The 18093-nt window shown below is 35.3% G+C and overlaps 1 protein-coding gene across 5 annotated transcripts in view; it reads left to right on the top strand.

The window, feature by feature from the left end:
• LOC122712695 (NAD(+) hydrolase sarm1) overlaps positions 1-18093 on the top strand; it is a 123260-nt gene that overhangs the window by 77160 nt on the left and 28007 nt on the right. For 2 of the 5 annotated variants that reach the window (XR_006346392.1, XM_043932501.1), the window contains exons 1-2: positions 5182-5531; positions 7122-7453. The exons of the other annotated variants lie outside the window; for them this stretch is intronic. Coding sequence is in view for 1 of the 2 variants with exons in the window: in XM_043932501.1 (XP_043788436.1) it covers positions 7355-7453 (99 nt within the window). In the remaining variant the exon portion in view is untranslated. Of the gene's footprint in view, positions 1-5181; positions 5532-7121; positions 7454-18093 lie in introns of those variants that run through there. 5 annotated transcript variants of the gene reach the window in all.

Raw genomic sequence — 18093 nt, 5'->3', positions numbered from 1 at the left:
GTGAAACCGCGATGCGTCACGACTTTCTAATTCACCGACGACTTACTACGTTCTCGACGAATTTCATTTGGACGTCGCTTTCTAAACTCGTTTGAAAAATACGGTGTTGTATTCCTCTCATCCTGGAATTTTTCCTGACGAGTTGTACAACAGTTGTTAATATCTTTCAATTATCGATGGATTATTTAATCATCGATATTTGCTTTAACGGAAGCGAAAGATTCGGAAATCCGTCATTTTAAAAAATCATTTTTAAAGTTGAAACGAACTGTTAATAAATAATTCGAATGTATCGAAAGAAATTTAATTAAAAAAAATAAACTTAGAGTGTCGTTAATTATTTTGATCGGAGACTTGAGAAATATAATAACAGGCGGATCTTTGACTCGATATGAGAATTATTTCCATAATTGAGCGGAAACTTGATTAATCGTGAAATAAATAGCCTGCGTTCGTTAAGTATAAGTATAGTTGCAGGAACTGCTCGATTGAAGTGCATCTCGATTTAGACACGAGGAGGGCAACGTGCACCTAGAAACGCGTACTTAGATACGTGTTCTTGAGCTCTCGATCGCTCGTTTAATTCGATCGTTTGAACGGCCCTCGATGATCTTAATTGTTCAAAATAGATACATTTTAGACTCGTTCCAATCTTTTTCAATCCCCTCCCCTCCGCTCGCAAATTTTCAACGATAAATCTCGATTCACTTTTCCTTCACTTTCCTCCCAATTATACTTACACATCCGTCAAATTAACCGTTGCTCCCCACATTCAATTCCTGCCGAATTTTATCCAAGAAATAAATATATAGAAATAAAAACCAATTTCAGAAAAAGGAAGAATCCTACCTTATACTTATATACATATACATCCCCTTAAAGATTCCTCCATCCAAACATTCAAATCTATTTCAAGCGAATAACTTTGCTTGGCATAAGCTAACAATAATTAAACCGATTAAATCGACAAACTTGCTACAAACCTTGCACAGGACGAATCGAGTAGCGAAAGTCGAGTAGAATTCCATGGAGTAGCATAACTAGATTTGATTAGCTATGTGGGGGAGAGGGGGAGGTATCCTCTTATAGAGCGTGCTCCTCCCAAGGTATGGCCGGCATCCTAATAGAGGAAGGCTGGTGCGGGATCTTTGGAAAGGGGGGGCAAGGTTCGACGCACCGGCCGCTATGCGAAACATCCGACCCAATCGAACTCTCGAACATATTCTAATCTTGAGCCTTTTAATCTTCGCTCGGCCTGGGGACGCGTTATTTACGACGCCATTACCACGCTCGATCGAGAGAGATCTTTCGCGATCTCTCTCTCCCTCTTCCTCTCTCTCTCTCTTTCTCTCTCTCTCTCTCTCTCTCTCTCGACACGATTCGTTTGACAAATAACACGGGAAAGGGAGGAAATTCATTGGGAGAGTGGTCTTACCATGTTGCAAATTGTGTGCGCGCAATTAATTAAGGCGCATAGGGGAAATGCGAGAGAAATTAGGGATAAGAGGGGTTTTTTTTTCTTTTGGAAATCACTTAGTGAAACTTCTCTTTGACAAGAAAATATCTTGCTGTATCTCCAGTAACCAAATCTCCATGAAATTCTTTATATAAATCCAAGATCGAAAATATCGGAGAGTAGAAGATTTTTCTTTTGGAAATCACTTAGTGAAACTTCTCTTTGACAAGAAAATATCTTGCTGTATCTCCAGTAACCAAATCTCCATGAAATTGTTCTTTATATAAATCCAGGATCGAAAATATCGGAGAGTAGAAGATTTCGTGATGATCGAATCAATCGATTTTGTTTTAAACGTACTTTTAGCGATCGAAAGTAAGTTCGAAGCATGGAATTTTCTTAGAATTATCGTGGATTCGCATGTATGATCGAAGGATTTACTGTTGTTAGCAATTTTTTTGCTCATTTTTCTGGAAATTTCTAATAGAATATATTCCTATCTTTATACGTATGAGCGAAAAATGAGTCCTTTATGTAATAAGATTTCGATTTCGAGTCACGAAATATTCTTCTTTATATTCGAAATATAAATTGGAGGAATCGTGCAATTCGCGTGTACCGAAAAAAATGGTTGACGTTTAATCGTGATCGATAAAAGCAATTTAAATACATTGGCGAAAACTGGTTAAATGGATATACGGAGCTCGGAGTCGTGACATCCTTGACTCGAAAGTGAGTCACCCGAGTTACGCCACTCCGAGTGACACCTAATCGTCCTTCTTGAGTTCAAGTTCAAGGTTCCCATCTTAACGAAAGGTTTCCGCCTTCGTGGAATCGGGTCAAAACGAATCTGTGAAACGCTCGATATGTCGAGAAATTAATTTCGCGAGATATTAAGCGCTTCGGTTCAGACCAACGTCATCTATACTTGGAGATGAATCATTCGAGCCAGCTAAACAAACATTGTTTCGCGCGAAGCATTTTCAGATGCATTGGAAACTGTTGCATAAGAGTACATTCCGAGTAATTATTATATCACTCGCTCGAGAAAATTTAATTTATTATGCCCCATCAAATTCTCAGAATATTCCTCGTAATTCTTCATTTATATATTTTAATGCTTATTATTTTTCCCAAACAGTATATAATGAATCTTGATGATTTTCTTTATCATTCTATTTTATATTTCACAAAGAATATCAAACGTCTGGATAACAAGAGATCAAAAATTATATCGATGATGATAATTTTCCAAAATTAAATCTTAAACGTTTCACAAGTAACTTTTGTTATATTTTTGATATCTTCTCCCTTAAATCGATACTTAATTTACAAAAGGATGAAATTTAACTAAAATACGTACCAATCAAACATACTTTTACATATTAAATAACAAAAAAAAAAAAAAGAAAAAGTCGAATCATCTTAAAGATCATTAATTGAACGAGAACGTAAAGGTGTAACAACATCCATCAACACTATCACTAACGTAGCGTTATCATTTTATTCCACGACGTATGACGCATCGAGATGGAAAATTAAAAATATCTCAATTGCAATCCAACGTAATCGGTAATCAACCGTTTCGCGAAACTTTTATTCAAGCCGCGAAGAAGAAAGAAGTAAGAAGAGGGGTAAAGGATCGTGTGGCGACTTGACAAATAAGTTTGACCCTCGAGTTTCGCGGTAAGGATGTCAATTAGATTCCGCGATGCCACGAACGCCGTACGCTGCCGTGCATCCCTTGTGCACCGCACAATTCACTCGATCATAGTACTCGCCACGACGATTACGTCACCGCCTAATGAATCGACCGGCGTCCCTCCCAATCGCGCCAGTTAACTGAATGGGACCGATTAGTCGTTGCCCATTCAAGCTTCGATCGATTCTCGCTCTAAATCAGTGATTCCAATTCTTTTTTGCAAAATAAATTAAATATAAATAATTTTTCAACGTTTTCTTCTATGTAAAGTAGGTGGTTAAGGAGAAGTTAAAGAAATTGGTTCTTTTTTAGAATGATAACATTATTATTTTTTTTATTCAAGATCTGAAGCAGTGATTGCTCGAGTTCTTTGTTGGAAATATTTGTAAATAATTTTTTTAAAGCTCTTTTATGTAATGTAGATGGATAAATAAAGAAATTGATTCTTTTTATAGGGGGGTAGAATGACAGCAATACTATTTGAGGATTAGTCCATTCAAGATCTGAAGCAGTGATTGCTCGAGGTCTTTGTTGGAAATATTTGTAAATAATTTTCTTAAAGCTCTTTTATGTAATGTAGATAGGGATGAAATAAGGAAATCTATACGACTTTTTTTGGGAGAGAGGGAAGTGAGTGATAGCAATAGTATTTTTAAATTAATCGAGTAATGAGGATCATTCTGATATCTTTATAATAACAATATAATAATCTAATCACCAATAGTGGAGATTATCAATTAATAGAATAAGAATTTCACGTGTGTATGCTTTTGAGATACGATTTTTAGAAATTAAAATAATTGGATATTTAATATTTCGATTCTACTCGTTAGCAACATTTAACTACTGTACAATTAAATGAGAGAAAGGAATCTCTCTAAAAAATTTCGACTCTCTCGTATATTTTTCAAAAGAGAAATGCTGATAATATAATAATTTCGATGGTGAAAAAACTGTGATCTCCTTTTGATCGTAACGCGAAGGATAATTGATCTGTGAAGGTGATTCGATCTCGCGAGAGAAGGGTGGAATTTTGAAGCGGATATGGATTCAATGGAACGATCGATGAGGATTCCATATAAGGTCGGTATCGGTCCTTATCGAGACGGTTTATGAGTTCGTGGAAGAGTTAATCAAGTCGCGTTCTGATGCTTCAATGAGAACACTGCTTAATTATTCATCAGTTGCGACATCGTGGGTGGAAAGGACGTGTTAAGGTTGCATAGGAAAGACTCATTTATTAGCTAAAGAATCGATTATTTGGCTACATCATTCTCAGATTTTATTATTTTAATTCTACAATCCCCATCCAAGAAGGACAATCCATAAGATAATTTAGCTTGACTCCAATAATTCTTCCTTCAAAATTATCCTAAAATCCTAAACTTTATTGTTTTAATATGAATGGCCAATCGTTAATTTTAAAAAATACTCACAAAAATTATACTAAATATCAAACCAAACAAAAAAAAAAAATAAAAAATTAAACGTAATCCCGATAATAAATTATCCAAAAATATTCCTTCCTCCTTGCAAGAAAGAAGAAGAAAAGGAAGAAGAAGAAGAAAAAAAAGACTAAATTCCTCAATAAATCACCCAACTTCCTCCTTTTATCACTTCCCCTCCACCTTCCTTACTCAAATATTCAGGGGCGAGGCTTCTTTTCGAGAAAATTCCCCTCCATAACACTCTCCTCTGGACTACATCCTTTCCGGAGAACCGTCTCGACCCGTCCGTCTCCCCAGGTGCTCCCCCTCCACGATCGATGAATCATCGATTCCTCGGAAACTGCTATCTCCTCCCCCCTCCCCCTACAAGTGCTCCACCGATCGTGGTCGCAACGGCCGTCGTGGGACCAGCTGATTCCTCTCTCTCTCTCTCTCTCTCTCTCTCTCTCTCTCTCTCTCTCACCTCGTCTCCGTTCGTGCCGGCTGATAACGCCGAGCGCACCGCCGATGATAACGGGTATTTGTAGCAACGAGGGCACGAGCGAGGCGGTAGTCAGCCACGGCTCGTCATCGAACCGTCGACGAGTCGATCATAATACCGTAGCCAAACCGATAGTGGCCTGGTATAAAGGTGATTTCTTTCGCGCGACTCCACGGTGAATGGTACACGCACGAGCGATCGGTGGTATCGGTTCGATCACCTTAACGCCGTATATACGGTATATACGGAGCGTGGCGATCGACAGTCCGCGGTGAACCGAGGCCGAGCGATCATTGTTGAGTAATACGGCGTATTGAGTTTTTATCTTTTATTTATAAAGTGAATTCGATTTAGATTTTTGTTTTCCCAAGGTGTGCAGGTTTTTTTTAGTAGTGGTGCAAATTTCTCATTTTGGGAGCATTGGAAGGTTTGATTGGTTGAAAGGTGCGAGGGTTTTTTTTTTTTTTTTATAATCGGATTTCGGCGGGATCGGGATCTTTCGCTGTTCGCCTAGGTGTTTAAGTGATTAAAATGGCGGCTCGCGTAATAGCTCGAGTTGGGATATGAAGTGTCGACGCGGTTTCGTTCTTCTCTCATTTCGAGTAACAAGGCATGCATATATTTTCTAATATCCGTTCTAAAGAGTTAAAAAATCCTCCTTTCCATTTCGCTTCTGATTCCTATTCCCAGCTTCGAAAGGGAGATTGTAAAAGTTGTTTCGGTGTCGGCACGTGAACGATGGACCACCGTCGAACCGTTGATCGAGCAAGCGTTTTCGTTGCGTAACGCGGCTTGCGTGCGCCACTTCCGCATGGCAGGCTGCATAGAAATGCAGCGGAGAAGAGACGCGTCTCGACGCCGGCTACGAGACAAAAGCCACGTGCATTCCTAACCTCGCACGCGAGACGATGGCGTGCTCGATACGTGACTTCCCCGGCCGGAAGCGGACGTTACGATTCTCGCCGCGAGCGGCTTCGATGCATATACAAAACCGACCGCCAAAATTGGCCGTTGGGTGACGAAAATAATCCTTGCCGTTCCTTATCGCCATCTCTTTTACGACGAATATTATCGAAGCTGATAAAGCCTCGCTGATAACCGTTTTTTTTTTTTTTTTTTAAGTATCTTTCTTAAGTTTCTTGCGTTGCACTTATTATTATGACAATTTTATTTTTAATTTTTAATTTTTTTTTTCTTTTTTTTTTTTGCTTGGAAATCGAAGAGATTTTGTTTTGAGCGAAATTTAGATTTACTTTTTATGATTCTAATGAATTAGAAAATTGTACAGGGAATAAATATAAATATTCTAAAACTGTACTTGTATTTGCGAGCTAATGAAAAGAAGAAGAATTTCATCGATCTTTAAATTTGAAATTCAATATCTGGATGATTGGTGAAATTGAAAAAGAATATCTCGTTTTAGTAGTATCTTTAAAAAAAATTCTTTAATCTTTTTCGATCAAATGGCTTCACTTTAATCGCGCAAAATAAAAATTTCTATCGTAATTTCGTTCCTTTGAATCCGTTTCTTCATTGTGTTTATTCTGTACGAAAGAATATTTATTTCCAAATCTTTAATGAGCATCGTCATACGCATCGAGATCTTCGATCGAATCCATTCTCTTAAATTTTCTTAAACTACCAATTATTATACTTCAAAATATTTCAAACGTGGTAAAATTCAAATAAAATTTCCACGAAGTGCATGCATGCTCGTTCACAGTATTTCACTTTTAGAAGAAAACATCTTTTATTTGAACAGCTGTTCTCCAGAGAATTATTGTGAGAGCCTATAGATATCGAATCGATCGACTTGTTTACCTTGATCCTGCCCAAACAAAATCGTTATCTTCTGATGCAATTTTCAACAACTTATTAAAACACTGCCCCTTTCTCTCTTCCTTACACTATACCAGCTCATTCTCCAATTTTTCTCATTCTAGAATTTAATTGAAACAGCGAAAGAAATCGATCTTACGAAAATCAAAGAAATTGTAATAATTCAAATTTTAATAAAAATCCTTCGCCCCGCAGTGCCGTCACAATTAACGACCAAAGAATCGAATGTGGCCACGCCGCGTGTCACGAGATATTCCTATATGATCTGTGAAAAAAGTCTCGTTGAAAAAAATCCCTTAAGGATTTGGTTAGAACGAGATCATTAAATTGGGACGAGTAGAAACTTCGAATTAGTAGAACTGGGTCTAAAGATCAATTTCGTCGAAACGATTTGCTCTGGTGGCTGTTGGGTCAAAATAGATTTATGAATGAGCGTCGACAGAGGATTGAACATGCTGCACAAGCATGGGAGCAGTAGGCCTCACACCAGCCTGCTCTACAAGGGCAAGGGCGCCTTTCTCAAATCGGTGAGTACTCATTGATTCTTATCCTGATCTCTGTTCTATTTTTTTTTTTTTTTCTTTCTTCTTTTCTAATCCATTTTTGAATATTCCACATTCTATCAAACATTGAACGTCCCTTTCAAGATTCTTCGCTCAAACATATTTACATATATTCGTTTTAGCGTCTCATTTTGTTCTATCAAAAATTCAACGTTCTTTCTTCCAAAAGATTTTCTTTTCTTCCAAACATTCTTGTATCTGTTTCTCCCTAATTTTAAAATTAAAAAAAAATATTTGATATTGCAATTGAAGGTTCGCACAGTTCAAATTATCACGATTGCATTCGTGTTCAATCGTATTATTGGAATATATTGGTTTTCACTTGTAAACCATAGTTAGATAATTAATTCCTTTTCAAAGGGAATTAAAATGGAAATAAAATGAAATATATCTTCCTCTGCAACCTATATGCAACTTTATGCAACATTATGATGGAACGTCTAGCAGTGTTGATTCAAGTGGGTATTATACGAGTGGAGGGAAAGTTAGAGATACCAAGGAAGCAATTAAACGAGACGTCGTCGTCTCGTTATCGAGATCACAAGTGACAAGTTCCCTCGTTCGCGTAATTACGCATATTTTCGCGATGACTGTTTGACGCATACGAATGACATCATATTCTATTTGAGTAGGTGTTGGGAGGGAATTCAAAATTTTACAAATTAATCTCGGCTGAAGACGAGTGAAGTGACTCACCGATTCTTCGTTTGCTTCTGTCGCTTCGTCTCTCTGCTTTTTATTTATATATATATATATTTTTTTTTAGGCTTTAATTGGAGCCGTTCATTGACAGAGTCAATGATTATTACGTTGTTTCTCTGGAAATTGTAAATTATTTGGGGAATTATGTATTTATGAACGAGACGATATTATTGTTATTAGAAAACTCGATAATTTTAAATTTGTGTAGATATTCTTGACGGAATTAACCTCGATTTTTAATAAGGTACAAAGTTTTGTATTCGTTTATTTTTATCGTATTGCTTATTTCGGTTGAATATGAAATATGACCGTATCTATTTATTTATTTTTTCGTGCCATTTATTTCAATAACACGTATATTTATTTTTATCGCACCACTTTGATTTTAATCGTATCAATATGAGTAATGTGTAAAATTAGGTTCATGTTATACATGTTTTTAAAAATTATGAACAGCTTCTTTGTACAATATAATAGCAATTGGAGAATATTTTAATTGGGATAATTTGAATAAAAAAATGAGAAGATTTTCTCATTCCTAATACTAAATCATCTTGGAACAGGTGTCGCAATGTCTGTTGCAATTTATTGCCACACAAATTTTATTCCAACCGAAGCAATAATACTTAAGAAAGATTTAAAGCCAACAAACCTCCGACCACGTGTCAAGTTATCTAAATTCAATATTTCCAGCTTCGAAGCAAACAATCTATACCAATAAACAGAGAATTTTCATTACATCAAGTCCTGTCCTCCATTTCTACCTGCTTCAACACAATTATTCAAACACAATTACAAGCTTGGTAACCGATTCCAAATTTTTCATTTCTTTTATTCCTTATTCGATAGAATTCATTGCACAACAGAATATTTAATTTGCAGAGCGAAGATATTTAGTTTTCTTAACCTCAAAACTTCCAAAATGTTTTCTTTCTTAACAATTGTATCCGTATCCAATCGCATTGCTTTATACAGTCACGTGACTACGCGAAAGAATCATGGACGCCACGGAGGGAAATTTTGATTGTTTTATAACCTTCTCTCTATAATGATCGAAATTTACATAAACTTTAAATACAATTCTGAATGAAAATACAAGAAACATACCAAAAAAAAAAAAAAAGAAAAAGAAAAGAAATAATAAAAATTATTAAAGAACAATGTCTTATCTTCAAGTTATCGTTATCACGATAAGAGAATTGGACTTTACCATCGTGAACCGATGAGAACCTCTGGGAAAGAGCAAGATGCATTATGTCTAATCAAAACGTCACAGCGTCTCGTATGCGTCATCGTTTAGGTCAGAAACGAGATTCGCGGTTGTAACATCTATCGGTCAATCAAAGTACCGCGTCACGATCCGTTACAACAGCGTGACATCATTGCGCTAAAACTATACGCGATGTCACACGCTCATGCACGCGTGTGTGTGCATATATCTGTATTCATTCTAGACATAATCGTCCTCCCCTCGCTGTCTGGGAATTACTGTTAACACGCGTTTGTTCTTCGAATCTGAGCGTTGCATTGGTATACAGGGTGTAAAAGAAAACAATTTTTTTTTTTTTTTTTTTAATAACATTTTCTTCAACCGTGTTCAATTTCTCTTTTCTCACTGATTGAAAATTTAAACGACAAAATTTCAATTTTTTCTCTTATTTCTACTATTATATTTTAAACTGTAATTCATTAAAATTGGGATCAAATTCGCTCGTTTCTTTTAAATTTATTAAGAAAATATATAAAGATTTAAAAACGGTTCTGATTCTCGCTTCTTTCTTAGTTCATTTTTATTTTTGAATTTGTAGGACACCCTGTATGTACACGCGTTATGTACACATGTGTATGAATGTAGTTACCGTTCGAAGAGAGGTCAGGTTTTCTAAGTTCGTGAGATGACTAATCGTTGTTTACTGTTGTGATGACTTCTGATTCGTGCTCGTATCCGATTGTGATCGGAATAGCAAAGCGACTATCGCGAGGACAAGTGGATGATGGCTCGATTTCTCGAGCGAAGGTGAATGAAATGGGGGCTGATGAGATGCAACGATCGATCTTGAGTGAGAGATCTTATGAGAGATTATGTCGTAACGATGACGAATCTGTTAATTCGATGTGGAATTCGTAAATAATAACAAAAAAGTAATTGAGAAGAGATCGTGTCAAAGTATCAAAGTTTCGATCAAAAATTCGATCGTTCGAATCGTTAAAATAACGAAAGTTGGAAGAAAAAAAGAATCCATTTTATCTTGTTGGAGATTGCTTCGAGCCGCTCGAAGCAGTTTTCATCTCAAACTCACGATTCACTCGCGTATGCAAGAATATCCACTTTCACTTTTCACAAAGGTTCATTCATTCATTTCTAACTAAATCTTCGTGAAAGTGAAAAAAAATGAATGCACAGGTTGTAAAGGGAATGACACAGCGTACAATAATAATATTGACGTTTATTAACATAACGAGTAAACATGAAAATACTCCATGTCGTATTACTCAATGAAAATAATAGGATACGAAGAATCGTTGTGAATCATTGTTTCAACACGTTATAAACTTGACCGAGTGAGGAAATGACTGGGATCTGTGCGATTTTTTTNTTTTTTTTTTTTTTTTTACGAAATAATATTACGTAAGACACGACAATTTTTAATTATATAATCATCTCGTATATAAAGTATCTTTAAAGATTAATTATAAATTAAAAAACGCGATTTGCAGACTCGTAAAAATTACATTGTCATACAATTGCGTAAGAATTTTTATAGAATTCAAAAATTGATAATTTACTTTGGAAGAAATAAAAAAAACGATTGAAAGATCTTTAAAAATATTTATATTTCCATCGTATATTCTATAAACCATGAAAAAAAAAAAAAAAAAAACTCCAAAGACTATTTACATTAAAAGATGTAAAAACTCTCTCTTTTACGTATCGTACTCGCAGTACGACAAATGTCATCATCAATCACGAAATAAAATAACTTTCGATAGCTTGCCTAATAACTTTTACAAATTCTAATAATACAGGATTGGCAAATCTTTCCAAAACTCAAAACGGTTGGATAACGTCGAAGATCCTGCCCCCTCCCCCCAAATAAAAAAAAAACGAAACACGTTTCGTCACGTCACATCGTGTTCGAGTGTCTCTCCCTCTCGAGGTACGCGCGAAGGACGGAGATTTCCTCTTGGTGTGGTAGGCCGCTTCTTCGTGGCGCATTCCACGCCACTATTCCGACACGGTGACGCAAATCGTGTTCGAGCTGTTGCAAACGGGTTAACAGACCGCTTCTCGGTAGCGATTCGTCTCGTGCCGGTTCTTTGGCTACCGTGTCGCCGTTTCTTGGAACTCGTCGCCTCGGCTCGCGTGCCCACCTCCTCGAATTCTCCCGATTGTCCCGGGTGAAACGAGACTCGAATCGAATGTTGCGTAATCGATCGAGCGACGATTAAAAAACGTGTGGAGAGAAAGGGGGCCGATTTGGAATTGGTTTGAATTGATAATTTTTAATTTCGATTTTCTTTTTTATACAATATATCTTTAATTCCTTTTTATTTATTTATTCGTTTAGACGATAGAAGGAGGAAGAAGCTCTCGATGTGGATTTGTATTGACCGGAATATTTACCACTTGAAATGTTTATCGAGGTACACAAAGAAGTGTGCACAACTTGTTCTTCCTTAATCTTTAATTTGTTGAACAAACAACAGGTATTGATTGTTCAGCATACGATTGTGTCATCGTGATTCATTTTTGTTGTAATCTATACTTTATCATCGATCATTTATCAAATTTCTCGGTGAATCATCTCCCGATTCCTGTTTCCTTCAATTCTTAAATAATTAATTATTCAAACGTGATTAATTTTTCTCTCGAGTTAAAAGGAAGAAAAAAAAAAATAATTTTCTTCCACATGATATCTATTTAAATAATTTAAAAATATATAATTTGTCTCTTCTCACTCTTGTTCCAAAAATTAAAAGCTTAAAAGATTAAATTAAATTAAATCGAAAAGCTAGAAAATCAATTCTCTATTTTAAGATATTTTCAAAATTAAATTTCAAAGTCGATCGAGAGAACAACAACGAGGAAATTTATCTGGCGGATGAATTACCAAAATTCACGAAGATCGATGGATCATGAGCATGATAGATAGATCACCGGCGACCTTCGAAGCCAACGTTCGCGTGGCTAATTAATTTGGACAGCCTTCGAATCACGGTGAAGTGGTTGCCAAATCGATCCCCTAATGAGATTTAATCATCGCGTTCCTTGTTGATGAACCTCTCTTACATAAGATGGCAGAATGCACTGGCCGGATGCCACAAGCTCGATATAAGTGCACCGCCGATAATCGCGCCGATTTTTTTGCGCAATCGGCGATGTCTTAATCGAGACGATTGACTTTTTGCCCAATTTAGTTAGTGGAACTCGAAAAACTACGCTCTTTCTATCCAAACTTGTACAAATATGGTACAGTATATCTTGGTTTAAGAATATTTTTTTTAGAAGATTTTCAGGTTTGATTAATCGCGTTAGAAATATTTTTTAATCAAACTTGTTGATTTTATTTGGAATGATATAATTATCCAATTTTAAGGTAATTAAAAATTACGTTCGGATTTTTAAAATTGAAAAGTATATATTACGAATTTTTATTTCGTAAATCAACAGTTGAACGATGTCGAAACGTTCTCTCGAGTATTTACCCGAGTAAATTATATAAGATCAACCCGAAAATAAGGTGCGAAACAAGACCAAGAAAAGATCGATCCATCTTTCCTTCAAAATAATTCTTCGCTTCGATTAATTTCTCATCCAGCAATTCGTCACTTTCATCTCGTCTTCATCTTTTTTCTCTCCCCTCTCTCCCTCCCTCTGATCCGTTCTAGATTCATTGTTCAAAGTTGAAAGACCCTTTCGAAGTTGTGTGAAAGTTTTATAAACCGGTCTCTTAAAAGTATCATCTGGGGATTCCCGGATCGAAAATCGACGGTCCCTTAAGTATCGTAAATTAAAAAATTCCATTCCATTCTCATTAATTCGATTCGAACGAATTTTAATTATTTCCTCGTGAAAGTCTCGAATGATTGCAATAAAATAACGATTCAACTGCGAAATTGTAAATTTTATAATTAAATTTTATGCTAATTGCCACTTGATTTTTCAATATATATATTTCTTTTTTAATCAATTCAACAACGATACCTTGGATACAATGTTATCCACGGCAATTCATCGTATTAATCGCAGTTTAAACCGAGAAGGAGAATACAAATATTCTTTCTTTATATTTTAACGAAGAATTGAACGAGATTTTTATTCGTTCCTTTATCTTTCTTTTTTTTTTTTCTTTCACATGGTTATTACACATATCATACGATATTACTTAACATCTAAATAAAAGATTTAACAATAAAAAGTTGTTTTTTCGTTTAAATATTTCAATTATATCACAATTATACATTTACACGCGGCCTCGTCTCAATGATATATCGACGCAGATAACGATTATCAGTTATCGGATTAAGAAGATTAGTGGCAATGAGTATTAACCAGTTATTCTTAGTACGAACGTAATTCATGGTACTGTTATCAATTTCGTGAATTGACAATTTCTTGTGTTTAAAATTGTGAATATTTTTTTTTTTTTTTTCTTTTGCTACATCTCTAATATCAATTATTACAAATTTCCTTGCTTGGAGATTTATTCCAATTTATAAGTTTAAGAAAAGAGATTTTCTTTAATCTTCCAAAATTCAATTTTCTTTTTTTTTTTTTTTTTGCTATTTTCCAAGAACAAAAAAAAAGAAAAATACTATAAAGTATTCTAATTTTACTCAGCAAATTTTTCCATTCAGGTTTCCATGTCCTAATCCAAAATAAATATTACGTTCTTTTGTTTCTTTTTGGTTCGAAATTTTAGCATTTTTACACGTATCTGCCTGCCCTAAAACTCATCGAAACTCAGAAAATCTCACAAAAAATTCGATGGTCGTTATCATGGAAATGGGAACACATCCCGATTTCCTCCAGATCTTATCTCCCTTGTCCCAATGTCACGACGAGCCATCAAGGAATTCCTCCTCTCGGCTAGAGAGGGGCTCCTTTATGCGCGTAGAACCGGAGGAACGTGTTTCCTTTGCAACTCACAGAAGACTTCTTTGTTTGAACGAGCAACAGCGTGTTCGAGTCGCATCGAGTGAACACCTTCCACTCTTCCCGATCGATCGAACGAAATCGTCGGGATTGGATTGGAAAATTCGCGTCGCAGATTTGCGTCACAGATTCGATTAGATAAAATTAATAAACGGTACAAAGTTCAAGAAAACCGTGTTACAAAGGAGAGCGAATTTTTCGACGTTTTATCCGTGTTGATTTACGAAATTGATAGACATTGAAGATATACATGATTTCGTGAACGAAGAAAAAAATATTGAGTTGGAATATCTCTTTTCCTTTTTGGACAAATTTATTTTGTAAATCATATACTTCCATATGAACGCATTTTGATTTACTTCTCTATTAATTATTTTTATTTTAGAATTTATAAATTTTTGTAAAAAAAATGAAGATCGAATACGATTTCTTCACTTATCAGTAGTATTTCTATGTGTATTTCTTAAATAAATTTTTCGTTACTTTTTTCAAGAATATGAATATCTCGATTATAATGAATATATTACGGTGATTACGTTAAATTCTAAAATTTTTATTATACGTTTTTTTTTTTAAAGAGTATATAGATATATACATATATGTTCTCTTTAAAAGATAATAAATGTCCTTTTCAAACTAATAGAATCTTTTAGTGAAAAATATTAAAAATTTTTTCACACAATTGAGAATAGAATTGAAGAGAACAAAGAAAGAACCAACATTAAAGATGCAAACTACAAATCTCGGACAAAGGAACAAAAAATTTCACGTAAATCTTAAATGTTCATCTAAAATACAATATAACAATCATCTCTTAAACTTCAGAAATAATTCATTTTTTTTTTTTTCTCCAACCTTCATTGTGTATCACAAACTTCGTGCATAAAATATACACTCAAAAAAAAAAAAAAAATGAACGAGAGAGGGCCCGAATTTTTTTTTTTTTTTTTTTTCGATCTCTGGATAATTTCCCGCGTAAAATACATACAAGGGACAATAATAAATAAAAATGAAGAGAATCGCAGTGGGAGGAAGTCTCGACTCTCTCTCTCTCTCTCTCTCTTTCTCTCTCTCTCTCTCTCTCTCTCTCTTTCTCTCTCTCTCTCTCTCTCTCTCTCTCGAGCCTTTGTATCGTTCGAAATCCGGCTTTAACGCGCGGCGTCTTCGTCAAGGATTATGAACACAGTACAACACCCGGCTCGTACACACACGATTCGATACAACGACAGTGTCACGAGGAGACGTCTCCGAATCGCCTCTTTGTGTCTGGCGAGAGCCAACACGCCTACAGCTGTCTGCCAATGCGATAGATAGAATCTCTTGTCCGCTCGGAGCATACACGGAAGCGGGCTAAGAAGAAATTGTCCCCTCTACATAATCCAGACGAAAATCCTCGAGGATCCGTTCGAAATGAATTATCGTTATTAATTGCCGAGCTTTCTAATTAAGTTCTTCAATGCGTTCGATTAAAAGTCTTTGATTAGTCACGTCGTATATAAGTGTAAATGGAGATTATATACAAAAGGAGGAGGGAGGGGAAGGTAATACAAATTATTTTTTATAATCATTTTGCTAATCATGTTCATTGTAGATAATTTGTTTATCAATGGTATACAAAGTTTTTTTAAATGATACATGTTAATGATACATGTACTTGGATAATTATCTAGATAATTTTAAAATACTCGTAATTATATTATACTATATTGTTAAGTACTCGTTAAAAAAAGAATAAAAGGAAAACGAAGTAGCTATTTTTATCCATTTGAAAAATTAATCAAAATTATGCATCGATCGATCGGTCTCATCTTTATCTTGAAGCACGTGCACGTAATGAAGAAATTGCCAAACGACCCGTCGATGGAACAATACGATCTGTAAGAATCGTGCCAAGAAAACCTAATCGGAAAAGAAAATCAACGATCGTGATGATCGTGGTAAGAACATTTATGGCGTCATTTATTAGCCCATAAATCAAATGGCGCCAATAAGTGGCGTTTCTTTTGGTAATGAACACTTAAGGGGAAAGAAAACGGTGGATATTATTTGGTCGCTGACCTATCAAGACGGCCCTGCCGCACCTTATTTAATCCGTTGCTCTTTTTTCCCAACGTCCCTCTCCTTATCGAGTGTATTCTTGCTCCTTCCATCTTTTTTTATTTCTTCTTTATATCTCTTCGTCTCTTCTCTTCGACCTCTTTCCTTCTTTTTTTCTTCCTTTCTTTCTTTTCTTTTTTTTTTTTTTTTTTTTTTTTTTTAATCCTTTACCTTTCCTGTTCGCTTGGATTTCCAGTCGTTGCACGCGTGTCGAGGACACCCGGTATACTCCTCGCCAAAATTCCACCGACACTCGATGTCTTGGTTGGCGGAGTTTTCTTGCGTTCACCTCGTTAGACCGCATTCCAGTCTTTGTGTCCCTCTTTTCCATCGCCCAGCTGCTTGCTTCTTATTTTTTTTTTTTTTTTTCTTTTTCCCTCCCTCTCTTCTCTTTTCTTCTGCCTGTTTCTTCATCGTTTCTTATAGCGCGGATCGAAGATGACTTACGGGACCGGATCTCGGTTGGTAAGCTTAATAACGATAATATCGATCGAGGGATCGTTGTGCGGTGTTTGACACGATTGGGCCTCGTCTTCTTTATGGGGTTTCAACTCGAAAAGTAGTTTCACGATTCGACTTTTACGGTCGAAGATATGTGTTACGAAAGTGTAGAAAATTTTATTCATTTTAGTCTTACGAGAGAAACGTTTTATTATTTATTCAGTAGTGTATCATTAATCATATAAATTATGACCCTCGTTCTTTCTTTGTGTTCAGCATCTAACGATTTGGAAAATTTGGAAAGAAAACAACTATCTCTATTAGGATTAGATTTCTTTCTCTGGAAAGGTAAAATCTTTTGAAAGAGTATGCTGTAACACTTGCTCCGGACAATAATTGATACACTTTCCAGCTTCTTTATTCAAAGGCACGTTCAGTATCACGATAGTCGAAAATCCTGACCTGAATTCTCAAACGTGCTTCACTCTCAAGCTCAGAACAGAAGCAGATAAAAAGGAATTAACATTCCTTCTAAACATAAATCAGTCAAGAGCTGTCACGAATCGCCTTTAGGCATGTTTGTTTTATAGACAGGCTGAAAATAGATGATGGTGAATGTACTAGTTATATTTAAAAAAAAAAGAAAAGAAATTAGTAAATAATCAAATTATAAACTCGAATAATGACATAATTTTCTATTCTAATTAAATTCCTACTTTAGTTTTTATCATTATTTTAAGTCCAACTGCTAGAAAGATTGCTTTTAATTTTATTTATGAAACACCCTATGCATATGATAGTTCATAGTTCGTTATTCTTATTTACCGAGAAGCCTAATATAATATATCTTCAGCATAAATGTTTATAAATCAAGTTTTTATTTTCTGCAGTTCGAATTCCAATTAACATAGAGATTCGTAGAAGCCGACTCATAAAATTAATCGATTTTTAGATGCCATTAATGGATTTGCTCACCCCTGAAACGAGGGCGAATGCAAAACTGGGACATCGATAACTTGATTCTCAGAACAACGCGATACTTTTTGTCTTTCGTCGTTGTAGCATGACGAAAAACAAAAAGTGTCTTTTTTTTCGGCATTGTGTATCGTCTTTTATTTTTAATAAAAAAAAAATAAAATAAAATATAACCGATGAATTGAAATGATCACGATCATTTTTTTCTTTATTAAAGGACTCTCCATAATAA

The sequence above is a fragment of the Apis laboriosa genome, unplaced genomic scaffold (assembly GCF_014066325.1).
Source record: "Apis laboriosa isolate Shangri-la unplaced genomic scaffold, ASM1406632v1 scaffold204_cov149, whole genome shotgun sequence".
NCBI lineage: Eukaryota > Metazoa > Arthropoda > Insecta > Hymenoptera > Apidae > Apis > Apis laboriosa.
This window is presented reverse-complemented; position numbering and strand designations above follow the sequence as displayed.